This window comes from Ochotona princeps, chromosome 9, assembly GCF_030435755.1.
Source record: "Ochotona princeps isolate mOchPri1 chromosome 9, mOchPri1.hap1, whole genome shotgun sequence".
Classification (NCBI taxonomy): Eukaryota; Metazoa; Chordata; class Mammalia; order Lagomorpha; family Ochotonidae; genus Ochotona; species Ochotona princeps.
The window spans coordinates 23,022,369-23,038,811 of record NC_080840.1 but is presented as its reverse complement, the minus strand read 5'-3'; the positions used below and the strand labels follow the sequence as shown (position 1 = coordinate 23,038,811).

At 35.5% G+C, this 16,443-nt stretch overlaps 1 protein-coding gene across 1 annotated transcript in view; it reads right to left on the bottom strand.

The window, feature by feature from the left end:
- CSMD3 (CUB and Sushi multiple domains 3) overlaps positions 1-16,443 on the bottom strand; it is an 878,998-nt gene that overhangs the window by 246,921 nt on the left and 615,634 nt on the right. The window contains exons 24-25 of the mRNA XM_058668892.1: positions 10,723-10,879; positions 3,743-3,934 (exon numbers count right to left, since the gene is read on the bottom strand). Of these exons, the coding sequence (XP_058524875.1) occupies positions 3,743-3,934; positions 10,723-10,879 (349 nt within the window). The remainder of the gene's footprint in view (positions 1-3,742; positions 3,935-10,722; positions 10,880-16,443) is intronic.

Here is a 16,443-nt window from a genome sequence, read left to right as displayed (position 1 = left end):
AGACCAGAGAGGGTCTTCCCAATAAGTAGATGGACTTGTCTGGACTATGGGATGTTGGACTCTATGCTTGGCAAATTCTTGCAGGGAGGGAATTTCAACTAAACTTGAACTATGGTTATGCAGCGGGGTGGAGGAACCCACCATGGGGGGAAGGGTGGGGGGGAGAATCCCAGATTCTATGTAATTACAACACAATGTAATTAATGAATAAATTTAATTAAAAAAAAAAAAGTTTTTCCAAAGATCTGATGACACCACCCTCTAATGGCCCACATTTGTAGATTCCACATATGCAAATCTGTTTTGTAACTTGCTGCTATTATCATGCACCGAATTGTGATGCTTAATGTTGTGATGTTGGCTTCAACAGTTTCCATTTGCTCTATCAAAAGCTAATCTAGTTATGAAAGTATGTTATAGAAGTAATTCACAGTCACAGCTAGTTGACTTTAACAAAAGATGATTCTCAATGAGAGTGGTTCTACTTGGAAAGTCTTTAAAAACTCCAAAACTAAGTTTCCAGAAAGGAAAAGAAAAATCTCACTCAAAGCTGCAACATCAACTCCTACCTCAGTTTCTAATATATTGGTCGGCTCTAAAGATTTAGAACTTGCCTTCTCCACAGCTGAATGAGTCACTTCCTTAGAATAAATAAATCTCTTCCGTTAGATAGGATTGTTTACAATAGTTAGATAGATGGAGCAGCAGAAATAATTTATTTAATCTGCTTTTCTGGAGAATTCTAGCTAAAAGAGATATCAACACTAGGTAAAGAGAATATTATTTTGCATTGCAATAAAACAATTTAATTCATAATAATAAATATTGGTGATTGCAAGCTAAAACTATAGTAGTACTTAAGATATTAAGATTTATTTTGTCTTAAATTTTTAATTACAAACTATGGATATGTGCAGCTATTTAATATAAATAATTTTCTCATCTTTTTAAGTGATTAATTACAATTGTTGCACTTACTTTGAGAACATAATCAATATTTCTTCCGGGCTAACTTTTAGTCAATGAGGGAATGCTTACTATATTGTTTCTTGAATTTAATTATTTTTCCCTATGTATTTCTTTACTACAAATATTACTTGAGAATTTTAGCTCAAATATGCAAGTATGATATTCTATAACAATGGACTACATATTCTCACAAAAAGATTTTGGTCTGTAGGATCAAAATAAAATACAGTGTTTAACAATGTTATCCATGGTAAATACTTCCAGTTATGGAGCTTAATATTAATTTTTGTTGGATCAATATATAAGCTTTAGAAAGATAACCATCTAGATATAATATCAATAATTTAGAAGAATAAAAACTTGGAAAGAGATAGAATATATCCATCAAATATATCTATGACTAGTGAGGACAGAAAATTATAATCTTCAACCAGTCGCCAAAGCTATTCATTACTGGAGGCGAAGAAGAGCAGTTACAACATAATTCCCTCTCCTGTTTTTGTGGAAATCATCAGCATCATTCATCATGTGTCCACATTTTTGCAGCTATTAAATGATTGTCCATGATTTAAAAAAAAAAACATAGTTTCCCATTCACCATGAAATACTGTACAGTATCAGGTTAATAATTTTTGACTTTGGATTTTTGTCAGCATAACATTCATTGATTCATTGTAAAAGTAACTTAAATTTTCTTATCCGAGAACACATGTTTTTCCAACTGTACAAAACTTTTACTGTCTTCCAGGAAATAGATACTGTCTTAGGCTTAGTTCAAACACACATAAGAAATGTTATTTCCATGTATTTGTTCAGGAATTTTAGTTTTTACATGATGATACTATTTACAAGTGTATCATTCTGTGCTCCTCTAGCCTTCAATCCTATGTTCAGAACATATTTGATTTTCGTAATAAGTGACATAACATCAGAAGGAATCAACGGTGCATTTTTCTCATGGCCAACGTTAATGGATCAATTTTTTTGTTTATAGTCTAGCATTCCATGTTTTGAGAAATTTAGGTTGAGGACTATTTGTAGATATCGTACTGATAAAGTGGCCAAAAGTCATGTCATTTGAAAATAAAACGTGACTGCATATTGGCCGGATACTTGCTTTCTGCCTGAATAGAGATGTGTGACATCAAAACTCGTGCAGGCAGTTGTGAATGCTCTACCATAGAGAGTGTTAATTTTTCACTTGTCTCTGCATGCTTCTAAGGAAAGCAGATGTCCTTTTTAATTTTTTTTAAATATTTAAATGGCAAAGCCATCAAGATGGAAGACGACACGAGAGAAAGGTTACGAGAACAAGAGAGCTAGAGAGGGAGAGACAGAATGAGATTTTTCCATCTGCTGTTTAACTTTCTAAATAGCTACAAAAGCCAGGGCTACATTAGGCAGACAGTGAAAGCCAGGAGAACCAGGAGTCGAGTGCAGATTTCCACGCAGGTGACAGGGGCCCAAACAGGGGCCGAACCACTGCCCTGTCACGCATCTTAACATGAAGCTTGATAGAAAGTGGGTCAGCTGGAACTGGTGCTTATATGGGATACCAGTTTCAAAGGAGAAGGCTTAAACTACTGTGTCACAATACTGGCCATAAATTATTTGAAGTATAAAAAATATGCTTTACATACATGTATATATGTATGCACATTTACATACACACATACATATTCATATATATGATCTTTGAAATTACTGAAAAATATTTATTGCTCTGTTAAATTCATCTTTATTCCAGATGAGTAATAATTTTGTAAATTAAAAAAAATGCTCAATGTTATTCAATAAAATTGAGTAAAATGGATATTTTTGTAGTGAGTTCTCATATAAAGACAGCAAAAGCAAATTGACTCATACAGACTGTTTTAGTGACAAATAAAGCGCATCTTTATGAGATTATGTATAGCGGGCCCAGCGCGATGGCTTAACTGCTAAAGTCCTCGCCTTGAGCACGCCAGGATCCTATATGGGCACCGGTTCTAATCCCAGCAGCCCCACTTCCCATCCAGCTCCCTGCTTGTGGCCTGGGAAAGCAGTCAAGCATGACCCAAAGCCTTGGGACCCTGCACCTGCGTGGGAGACCTGGAAGAGCTCCTGGCTCCTGGCTTCGGATCAGCACAGTAATGGCTGTTGCAGTCACTTGGGGAGTGAGTCATCGGACGGAAGATCTTTCTCTCTGTCTCTCCTTCTCTCTGTATATCTGCCTTTGCAATAAAAATAAATAAATCTTAAAAAACATGTATGTAGGGCCCGGCGGCGTGGCCTAGTGGCTAAAGTCCTCGCCTTGAATGCCCCGGGATCCCATATGGGCACCGGTTCTAATCCCGGCAGCTCCACTTCCCATCCAGCTCCCTGCTTGTGGCCTGGGAAAGCAGTCGAGGACGGCCCAAAGCTTTGGGACCCTGCACCCGCGTGGGAGACCTCGAAGAGGTTCCTGGTTCCCGGCTTCGGACTGGCGCACACCGGCCCGTTGCGGCTCACTTGGGGAGTGAATCATCGGATGGAAGATCTTCCTCTCTGTCTCTCCTCCTCTCTGTATATCTGACTTTGTAATACAACAAATAAATCTTTACAAAAAAAAAACATGTATGTATAGCAAACTAACTTTCCATGAATTTACTTTCATTCATTAACATTTATTGTAACATTCATTAACATATTTTAGGTGTGAGTTGTGTGTGGTCAGAGAAAATTATTTTGCAAAGACATATATTTGGTGACACTTTCATAGAAATATTTATAGAAAATCTGAAGAGTAACCCACCGATACAGGAAGGCAGTGGATAGTCCCATGCTCTCCGCTCGCCTGTCATGCACTTGAGCAGGCTACTCCCATGCAGGGTGTAGCCTGGATTGCATCCGTAAATGATAGTGCTGCCAGCGAAGTGGCCTTGGTCACTGATCTTGTAGCCAAACTGTGGAATCCCAGGATCTTCACAATGCGAAAGTTCAAAACCTAGGAGAAATATACAGATAGAAGGTCAAATTCAGCAAGAGGACCAGAAGGTATATATATAGTGCTGCGTTTATTGTATCAATGCAATTTTACAGCTTTTCCTAGTTAAATTACCATTACGGTATGTAATTTTGATAATATATAATAACTATAATTTCTCTCATGAAAATTAAAATATCTTGCATTGTTAAAATTTATGAATGACAACCATGTTCTGTGACTATGTCCCTTTACTGCTAGGCTTCCTACCTTACTTCTAGTCATGAGAGCTTATTACTGGATGCTAATAGTAACAACGTAATATATTGATAAATATATTCAGTGTTTACTCTTGCTTCCTACCATAGATTTCCCAGAACCCTGGCAATTTCCCCAATGACAATAGTAGGGAAAACAGGTTTCATTATTCCCAGTGAGTACCTTTTTTTTCCCCCAGGAAGAATTGTTTCTAATTTCTATTATTTAAACGTTTTACTATTTATTTTTATGTTTTATTTTTCATGATCCAGTTCCAGAGGCTCAGGAATTTTTCCCTTCCACTTTCCTCCAATTTCTTCCTTTCCTTCTTCCATTGTTTTCCTAGTATGGTCAGTCAGCAAGTCACACGTTCATCATTCTGCTATATCATGACATTGTAAGTAAAGACAATGGTATAAAGTCCCTTTTAATCAAACAAGAATTTAGAAGATGATTCTTGGAGGCTTGGAACTAATTTCCAGAAAAGCTAACTTTGTGGTTAGAAAATCCTTATTTTTAGCACTCTTACTTCCACCCTGAATCACAAACACTCCAAAATGGGGTTAAGGGCTGGAGGGTAACTCAGTTATTTAGGGTATCTGATTTATTCAATATTGTCTTTGTTTGAGAATCTCAATAAAAACACTAGGATAAATTCTGGGAGCTTGCACAAAGGATGATGCGTTGCATTTCTGTGGAGACAGGAGCTTCTGCTCCTGCAACACTTAGGACACAATCTAGGTGCATTTTTATCTCTATGTATATATCAAGCAGTAAGACACCACTGCCTTTGTGAGCATTCTCCAAAATTATCGAACCCCAGAATAAGATTGTGGGAATCTCTAATTTATACCTGGTTGGTCTTACAGAAGCATGTACTTGGATTTGGCATCAGAGGTAGGGGAGTTTTGTTCAGCTGAACCCTCAACATTTTGAATGTACACTAGCTCCAGATAATGTGAGAACTGAATTTAAACATTTGACACTAAGTTGATATCCTGGGAATTGGAGAAATGATTAATGGAAAGAAGAAGCATACATCTTTGATAACACAAGTAATGTAAATAGGGAAATGAGATTTTCTCCCCTAACATAACTTTTAGACATAATCATCCAAGCTTTAAAATTTAGACAAAATGTGTGAGATTATAACTGACTATGTAACAAATATATTCTCTAAAACTATTATGCTAGACTGCAATACTTTTATAATTTCAGAAGAGCCTGTAAGACAAAAAGTGAAAGCCCCATACTTAAAATGTACTTTTGAAGGGAAAATATAACAGTAATCAGCCAGATAAATTATATTCTACTTGCTTCACAGGACAAGAAGAGAATAACTTCTCTGCATGCTTTCCTTCTGACAGCTGGAGAGACCATTTTTGTGTTTGTGCAGAGCTGAGATTGTCTGCATGAATATGCTGAAAAACTGAGGTTTGAAGGCTAAGACCCATTCGTGAGAAATAATATACAACTGAATGCATGGTCAGAGAACTCCAGAGAGACACACCTATGAAAGAGGCTTGTGCTCACAATTCAAGGGAACATGAAGCCCAGAAAGACACAGACCTATCTGGTTATAAAACCTGGCGACACAACAAGTTACTAGGACCCTTGCAGAAACATACTGACATCTCAGAAGTGAGAATCCACAGTATTTCCCATCAGCTTCCAAGGAGCATAGGTTTGTACTGTTCTTCCTTTCAGGAGGATAGAGCAAGCCCATTTATTATTTTTGCCTGAACTGTGATATCCCTGGATACTTGTGCAGGAGGTTTTAAATTTTCATTTTATTTTATTTTATTTTATTTTATTCCATCAGGTTTTTCCATGTTTCTACAGCGGTAAAGACTAGGTGGAATAATGCTCATGAATGAGTATACATTTTTAGAGTCGATCACCTCTAGAGCAAAACTGAAAACTAAAGTAGCATTGAGAAGATGCCAAAATTAAAGAGAGAAAACTTCATATGAATGGAATGTGTGCTCACATGAAGTAAACACAGCTTCAGGAACAGACCCTGATGAGCAGTTATGCGTTGTTAATTCAAATGATAGTACATAACAATACCTCAAAATGTTTGTGGAAAATAGAAATAAAAGATAAGTTGGGAGTGGATGCTTAGATTAGCATCTAAGGTGTCCATATCCCAGGTCTGAGGGTCTAGCATTAGTGTCCAGCTCTGCTTCCTGACCTGAGATTCTGAATGCAGATCCGGAGAGGCAGTGGTAAGGACTCAAGTGACAGATTTCTGCCACCCACAATGAAGGCCTAAACAAAGATCCTGACTTCCAACATTAGCTCTCTATCTCTCTCTAGACATAAGTGATCATTATCTATCTCTGTTTAATCAAAATTTATGTTATATGTATGTATCTGTATAACTATACACATATTTACAAATGTACATGTAAAGTTTACATAATCAAGCTAGGCTGACAACACAGCCAGGATCTTCAACCAGGTCTCCAACATGTGTGTAGGGGCCCTAGCACTTGGGCCATCCTCTACTGCCTTACCAGGTGCTTTTGCTGGTAGCTGGATCAGAAGTGCAATAGTCAGGACTTGAACCCGGTTCATATAGGATGCCAGCATGACAGGTCATCCATGGTTTACTTCACTTTGCCACAGTGCAGGTTCCAGAAATTAAGGATGTATAAAGTTGTAGAAATTAGTGCTATACATTCCAATTGCTTTCATTAAGACAAAGTACTTTTTCTTATTATTATGATTCCTCATACTCAACCCCGATAAAGATCAATACAAAAATGTTACTGACAGATTTGTTTAATCTGTGCAGTTTAGAAAAGCAAGTGATACGCTGAAAGTGCTACTTGGTGTCTTTTACGTCATAAATTTGCTAATATTTCATTATGATGTGGAAATACTTAATTTTATCTGGCTATTAATTTGGCCCAACCTACAGCCATTTAGTAGTAAACCAAAATGTATGGCTGATGTATGTCTATTTAGGGATGGGACTGTCATTTTTATCATTTATTTAAAAGACAAAAGAGGCAGATAAAGGACTTCCATCCACTAGCTTGCTCCCCAGTTGGATAGCTGATGCTGGAACAGGGTTGAAACTGGTAGTCAGGAGCTCAATCTACGTGTCTCATGTGAGTGGCACAAATTTCATCACTTGAACTGCTCTGCTGTCTCCAAAAGCTGGAGCAGGAAACTAGAGGTAGGAATAAGAGCTAGGATTGAATAGAAGAGCCAGGGTTACGACTAAGGATAGATGTTTGCTTGTATAGTTTGTTTTAGAAATGTTCCTCTATCTTATAGATACAACTATCTAAGCCATTTTGTTTTTGAAACATTTTGGAAATTTAATATTCACAAAATAATCTTCAACTTTCAGTAACCACGTTCACAATATATCTAAGTAGCAGGTCTTTAGATAACTAAGATCAAGTTTATGCAGCTTCTGTGAAGTGAAAACTATAAAAATTATAACGATACCTTTGTTATTCAGCCTTAACAAACAGTGTTCCACACTGTCCATGTAAATAAAAATTTAAAAATACTTGGTATTTTACTGAGAATATCTTCTACTATGTAGTACATCATTAGTCAATACTTCCTTTATTGTCTGGTTAATTTCAGGTTTTAAATAAACATAATGTGAAGTATATTTGATAATAACATAACACTATACTGAATAGCTTTATAATTTATTTATTTTATACATATATTTGCATAAAAATTACAAAATATGAACAAATTTAGAGTTAATAACTTTTTCAATAATCATTCATTACTAACATTGCCAACAATACATTGTTAGTTAAAGAGGTTAACTAGGGCATTTTTTGTATGCTTATAATGATAGGAAAGGGCAAAACAAAGCAGTTAATTTCATACAGCAAGGTTACACAAAGATAATCGAATGACTTCAAGCAAAAAACTTGGATGATTAAGAGGATCCGAGTATTCTTGCAGTTTTGCCTTGGAATACCACATATTTCTCTTTGTTGTGGTGGTGGTGGTGGTTTTTCCCAGTAAATTAAAGAGTGCAGAAGTTCTAGAAAACAAAATAAAATCTGAACCCAGAGTTACTGCCTAAAGGCTGGGTGTCATGCATGTGAGGGAGATGGATTTATGTGAAGACAGCACTATAATGTAGCAAGAACCTGTGATTCAGGTGTTATATTTAACAATCACCTGAAAAACTAAAAATAATGAAGACAGGGGTTAGTGCTTGGGGCAGCAGTTAAAATGTCTCTTGGGATCACTGCATCCCATACTTGGAAAGCCTGAATTTGAGTCCTGGCCCTATTTCCAATTACAGGTTCTTAGTAATTTGCAGATCGGTGGAGGCAAAAGCTGATGGACAAGTAGATGGAGCCCTGAGAGCTAAGTGGAAGACTGGACTAAGTAGGAACTGGGCTCCTGACTTCAACCTGACCCAGCCATAACTATTGAGCGCACTTAGAATGTGAACCAACAGACAGGAGTTTCTCTGTCTTTGTCACTACCTTTCAAGCAAAACGATTAAATGTTTTTAAAAATATATTTTTAAAATGAAGTTTGAAAGCTAAACAAATTGAGTTTAGTTTAGAGAAAATTAATGGGAAATTTTCTTTCCTCTTGTGCAGTGTAGGATAGTCTTACTAAATAGAGGCTTAGTTTACTTATTGACAGAGAAATATTTTTTTAAAAAGTCCCTGTTTTCTTAGTTTAATAGAACTAAACCTATTAACACTGATGAAGCAAAGGATTTCATTTCCAATAGTGCAAGTCTCTTGGAGTCTCTTGGCTTTCAATACACCATTAAATACAAAAGCACAATTACATTCAGAATCCCTCAACTTAATTTTTTTCAATCCATGACCTTTGTACACTATAGTAAACATAGTTTAAGTTATCTTTTTAAGATACCTGCTTTGTTTTTCCTTAAAACAAACAAACAAACACAAATTTTGCTCCCAGCTATAATCTAACTGCATCAGATAATATACCTTGAGAGTTAAGGAGTATACCAATTATCCAGTCTGCCAAATACTTAAACTTCATCCTTACTTTGATTGAAAATTAAAACACAACTATCCCAGTTGTAGACAAAGAGAGATAAGAAAATCTCTGGCAGGAATATAGGAAAATATTTACCTTTCCTTCTAAGATTCTATATAGTTAGCATCATCCTGCCCACCTGGAATATGCTTAGAATTACGGTAGCCAACCTGTGACTACACAATAGGTATTAAGACAAACAACAAATCCTTTGGGGATATCACAACAACAACAAAAAAGGCAGCAGGATCCTTGTAAACTTTACTGAGAAAGCAAATCATCCTTATCTATCTTTCTTCACTTCTCATATGAGCACCAGAAATGTGAACTGTCAAATTCATGGCCAGATTTACTGTTACTTTATGCCAAAAACAATATTTCAATCAATCTTTTAACGGATCAATTTGCTGTTTTTAGAAATTACATAATTAACATCTGAATAAGATAGCTTTGTTGCATGTCAGATTAAGACAAAACTTAAGACACCAATTTCACATCACAGTGCCAGGCTGAGTCACAGCTGCGTTTGTGATTCAGCTCCCTTCTAATTATCAGTTTTGCATGCACATTACTTTCTTAATAGGTATCTCACATCGAGAAGTAACTGAATAAATAATAATTGTAATGTAATTTTTCTATAAATGTGGTCTGCTTCTTGTACTCATGTACTTGTACGGATATAAGTCAACCACCTAGGGCTCTTAGTCCATGAACTTACTTGGGTGGGGTGATAGCAGACATCAGTATTATAAAACAGGTCTGTAAAATGTTAGTACTAATAAGGCAAGTCCACAAATAAATCACAACAAGCTAAAAGTTCGCTACTCTTGGTATGAGATTTCCTGGAGGCCTGCATCATGCCACAATGAGTTAAGGTGATGTCTGTGAAGTCAGAATCCCATATGAGCACTGGTTGGAATCTTTATTCTTGATGCAGCACCTTGGCAGTGTGCCTTGGAAGCAGAAGAAGATCATTCAAGTACTTAAACCCCTAGACCCATGGGGAAGACCTGGATGAAGCTCTTGACTCCTGGCTTTAGCCCAGTCCAGCCTTGGCTATTTTAGTTACTTGAAGAGTGAGCCAACTGATGAAAAATTTCTCTACATCTTTCTGTCTCACATTTGCTTTCTGTAGTTCTGTCTTCTAAATAAATAAGTTATTTTTAAAGAGGAAATTTCATGAAACCATCTTATGATTTTAAATTACGGATGAAGTCAAGCATGAATTCCTATCAACTGAAAAGCTTCATTGTATATTAGACACGGAGAATACTTCTGTTTTCAAAATGTTTACAAAAACCCTAAAATCACAAGATATTTGATCTATTTGGACATGTCTTTTTTCAGCTATAAATGGCAACATTTAGAACACCTGTACATGTTCAGGCTGCTGTTAAGTTAAAATTGAATTATATATTTAGAAGGAATTTATAAACTAAAACTATATTTGAATATTTGATATTACTTGAAAAAGTGCACTGTAATTAAATACTCAGCATCAATCTTTGACCATTTCATCTTTGCAAAATACTTACTAGTATAAACAAGTTGAAAGCCTTCATCCGTCCCTTCAGAATCAGAATTAAATTCTAGCCAGAGCTGATTTGAAGTACTGCTAAGTGTCAGTCCTCGCATAGATGCACCAGTAAAAGCACCTAGTAGATGAGTTGTCTTATCTTTTCCATCATAAATCTGAAAAATATGTTTATAATTAAATGTAAATGTTTGAATAACAATCAATGTACAGCATATTTATTTACACCCATGAGGAAAAAGAAATTATACTATTCAGTCTGGTCAGTATGTGTTACCCTAGGACAATTAAATATATTACCTATTATAAATATCACCTCAAAAATTACAATTGACATAGATAATTTTAAAATTCTAAATTCAAGAGGGATCCAAGATGGCTGAATAAGGAAAACATGTGCTAATTTAGATCAGGAAAGGTAACAGAAGAAAATTAGATGAAGTACACTCTCAGCGGAGATTCTGAAAGAAGTTTGGAGCGGATATTCTGCAAAGAGATGCCACGATGCAGTGTGGACAGTGGCTATCACCCACGATTTCCACAGATGGGGACTGGAGGATATGATCTGGGAGTAAGGTGAGAGCAGACTGGGGAAGCTTATTTCACTGGTGATACTGCTTGAGGAAGAAACTTGGGAACCACATGAACTTTGTGTCACATTTGGAGTGCTAAAAGGGGACACTGTACACACCTGACTTTGTGAAGGGAGACCAAATTTCTTTAAATGCAACTCTTACAAGGGTACCCGATGACCAACAAGGAAACGTGTAATCTTAAACTGGACAGAGACTGTGGCATGCTTATTCATGTGTTATGACTAGGGGACTTGGGGTCCAACATGGTAGCCTGGTGGCTGAAGTCATTTTCTTGTGTTCAAGGTACTATATGAGTGCCAGTTCTAATCCTGGCTGCTCCACTTCCCATCCAGCTCCATGCCTGTGACCTGGGAGAGTAGCCATTTTGGCCCAAGACCTTGGGAACCTGTTCCTGGATGGAAGACCCTGCGGAAGCTCCTGGCCCCTGACTTTGGGTTAGCTCAGCCCCACCATTTCAGCCACTTTAGGATTGACCCAGTGGACATAAGATCTTTCTCTCTGCATCTCCTTCTTTCTGTGAATCTGTCTTCCCAATGAAAATAAATCATTGTTAAAAAAAAAAGATTAAGGGATTTTATCAAAGAGATATGCTCATGCTTCCCATTTATTTGCAGTCTGGTCTGGAGGTTTGGCAGGGGTTGGGCATCGCTGGGCATCTATATGAGCCTTTGATACATTCCACACCCCCCAATCTATCACAACCTGAGTGGTCATGGGTAGCTGGCTCTGGGAAGACCTCTGCACCTACCATGGATAGGGAAGCTCATGGGGCTGAAAGCGAATCCCCTGTACTCTTGCATTATGAGCCTTGCATCAAAAACAGAGCTGGAGGCATCATAATGGAAATCAAAGAATTCCCAGAAGTGAACCCACACATTTACAACCATCCGGTTTTTCACAAGTGGACTGAAATCAATATGGGCAGAAAGAAAGGGCATCTTCTCCATGAAATGGTGCTAAGGAAATATGGTCAATGTGAGCGGTAGTATGAAGCAACACCCCTGCCACAGATCACATGAAAAACCGATTCTAAATGAATCAATAAACTAAATCTGTGATTGATGCCACCAAAGTATTACAGTAAAGCTTTTGGGACACTCAGCAAAATACAAAGGCAAGGACTTCTTGGGAAAGACCCCAGCAGCACAGACAATTAAAGGAAAAATAAATAAATCGGATTACATCAAGCTAAGAATCTTTTGTGTTGCAAAGGAAACTATCTACAAATGAACAGGCTATCAACATAATGGGATTTCTCTGTAAAATATGAAACTGATAGAGGATTAACATCCAACATTTATAAAGAGCTCAAGAAACGCAACATCAACAAAAGAAACAGTTCGATTAAGAACTGGAAAGGCCAGGAACAGGCATTTTTCAAAGGATCAAATTCAATGGCCAATGGACATTCTATGAAACACCTTCTATGAACTGCACATATAAACCACAATGAGGTTTTACCTCACCACAGTTAAAATGGCTATCATATAGAAATCAGAAAACAATAAATGCTGATTAGTTTGTGGGGGGAACGATACCATAATACACTGTTTGAGGAAATGCAAATTAGTGCAACCTTTACAGAACCCAGTACAGAGATTGCTCAGATATCTGGAGAGAGATCTACCATATAACACAGCCATCTGACTCCTGAGAATTTATCCGGATAAAATGATATCAACATTTGAGAGGGTTATCTTAACTCTATGTTTATAGTAGATCACTTTACAATGCCTAAAATATGGTATCGATGCAGATGCCCACAAAACGATGACCAGATAAGAAAACATGGTATATGCACAATACAGAGTGCTACTCAGCCATATAAAAAGAATACATTTTGTCTTTTACAACTAACTGCATCCTATTGGAAATCATTATGATTAGTGAAATAAGTTAGGCCGTAAAAGACAAATATCATACATTTTCATGACTTGTGTTAATAAAATATGAAACATGTAATGTATATTATCTGTGATTCAGTTATTGTTTTGAGCCTTTGATTACACTCTTGAGCAGCGGCTATTATTATTTTATTCTCCACTTGCTATAAAGTGTTGGTATTTTTACCTGAAAGAATGATTAGGCTGTAATTGCAAAGCAAAATGCAAATATGTCATTATAAAAATTAGAAAAGGGGAAAAAAGAGAAATTAGGAGAAAGGAGGAGGAGGAGGAGTGGGGCTGGGGAAAGCAGGTGGAAGACTGGAGTGAGGTGGGAAGTATTCTCATTCTCCTAAATCAACATCATGAAATGCATTATATTCACTCACTTTAAGTAAATAAAAAGGTAAAATTAAATAAGTAAAAGGTAAAAGATGTTCATTATCTTTCTACTACCTATATTAATCAAAACTGTACTTTTTTATTTGTAGACTCAAGAATTTCTTTAACTCCAGAAAAACAGTAATTTTTTGGTATTTAAATACTTATTTTATAATGCTTTGTGCTTTTTTCTTTGATTCCTTTTACTTGCATATCTAGGCTCCAAATCCGTGTTACAATTATATCACATTTCTCTTATATTTTTCATCTCCTTATCTTTCCTTTGCAAACAATTCTCTGCTATACTGTTTCAGTAATATTTAGATTTTCCCAAGTGACTAACCTCTTTTTTGTCTTCTGTTAAAATTTTAAATTTTAAAATTATGGATCAAGTTCTAGAAAGCTCCTTTTTATATTGTAATTATCTTAATAATGCTCACTGAAGGCCCGGTGGCGTGTCCTAGTGGCTAAGGTCCTCGCCGGGATCCCATATGGTCGCTGGTTCTAATCCCGGCAGCTCTACTTCCTCTCTATCTCTCCTCCTCTCTGTATATCTGACTTTGTAATAAAAATAAACCTTAAAAAAAAAATAATGCTCACTGCATTGGACATCATCCTCAAATTCAAACTTCCTCGTACATACATCTTTTGAATAAAGGAATACCATCTAATGGAGACACTTAGCTGGATTTTCTCCCTGTCCCTGGTTACTGAATTTCCTTAAGAACCAGTCACTTCATCTCTAGCTACTTTAGATTTCTTTTAATGTTTTCTTATTACTAATATAAGATCCCTAGTATTCTAACCTGTTCTTAAGCTTGTCTACCTTGAAGGCTGTAGTCTCCAGGGACAAAGTCCTTACTATCTGTTTGTGATTCATGGATTCTTAAGCTCAAAAGCATCCTCTACACTTCTGCAGCTTATTTATCTGTTTTATTTACAATGACATGGCAAGGTAGTGGAAATAAAGGGAATAAGCAAGAAAGTCTTTAGATCAAAGCAACATGGTCACTGAATTCCTATCTCAATATAACTTCCTCTTTCTTCTTCTTAAATGATTTTGTTTTAGTGTATTTTGACTATTTAGCAAATTTAAATACTAGATAGAAGGCTGTATAGGAAAATATTTCAATATTAAGGAGATATTTCAAATCCCCGACAAACCATTTTACCATACAAATAGTTTTGTGTTTTAGTTATCAGCAAGCATGTATCTCTTTTAAATAAAACTGCTCATGCTTTATAGTTTAGGCATGCATTTTTCTTTAATCCCTAAGTTATAAATTCCTTTAAGAATAGCAATCACTGGGATAAATAAGAGTCAAGGAATGTATTTTGTAACAAAATGTAACACTTGAGCCTGTGATATTCAGTTTGAGTGTTCTCAGAAATCTGCTTCTGAGTGTGTTATTTCTTATTATGCCTTTTTATATTATGTAATTTCTAAATGCTGTGTTTACAGCTACATATTGGCAACCCAATTATTTAGCTAACAGATCTAATGTATCTTATTTGTGGAAATATTATCAATATAGCCAAAAAGAATACTTTGCTTTTGTTCTCTTGACTTCTCACCAAATTTTTATTTCATTACTCTAAAAGATAAGTTAAGTATATACAGATAATTCTTTTGATTAAACTTTTTTATGTGCAAATACATTGTAAGAACTTGCAGTTTTTCAAAAGCAGACAAATACTGTGGAAATAAAAACAACTGATCAGTAAAACTGAGGAAATATAAATGGTCGTTGAAATTCATTTTAAATTTTTTAAAAGTTTGTTAAAGTTTGTCATTCTTAAAGTTTGTCATTGACTTGTTCAATGACAGTGAAAGCAAAAATCTGAATGACAGCAGAAACCATTATTTCACATATAATTTGTTTATATTTATGTTTATTCCTATTTATAACAATATGAAAGTAATAAAATAATCCAGCATCTATGTATTCACATGTCTGTGCTAGGTTCAGTGAATAAAAATTCCAGAAATATAATAATAAACCCACTTTGACCTGTAGATTAAAAAAAAAAAGCTTCAATATGGTCCATTACAAAAAAGACATTTTTATTGAATCTTTTTACTTTTTAAGCTAGGAGCATATTTTTCTTTTTTATTTTTTTCAAAAGAAACTTTTAGACATTTTAGAAAACTAATCACTAAAAGAGGGAACACAAGGAGAGAACACACATTTCCATTAAAAAATAATTATCTTAAGCCCCATTAAGAAAAAAAGTTAATTCAGCAACAAAACCCACTAGCTATACTTTATGTAACAATGTAGAGTCAAAAGGTAGAAACAAGTAATACAGACAGTCTTCTAAAATTATCAAAAGAAAATGAAGTTTGATCATTCAACTATGAAATTTTGGAAGCATGCATAAAATTACTAAATCAAAATGAAAAGCAACTGTAAATTAGAAAGGCTCTATAAAGCAGAGTTTTATAATAATCAAGTCAATGCTGTTTAACTTGTAAATAAAATCCTTCAAATCTAGTCAAATGCATTATATAAAAGTACACAAGCAATGAGAAAGGATGAAACAATGTAACCAAAGACAAATTAGTTTTACGGTAAACATGAATACAAGCACATTAATGAAAAAACAAGGGAAGCCAACAAACCTCTCATCAAAAGCATTGTTATAGTACACAGCAATTAAACTGAGTTGGATCAGAACTTGCATTTGTATTTCTTGTCTAACTAAAATAGAGATTTAAATATTTTGCCATTTATTTGAACTTACATTCTTTTCTCCTTATGAAAATTGTTATTCAGTTGACTTTAGAATTAATAGCATGAGGTATTACAGTCATACTGAAGCAAGTTCAGTCACCACTTGTACCTGTGGCATCCCCTATCA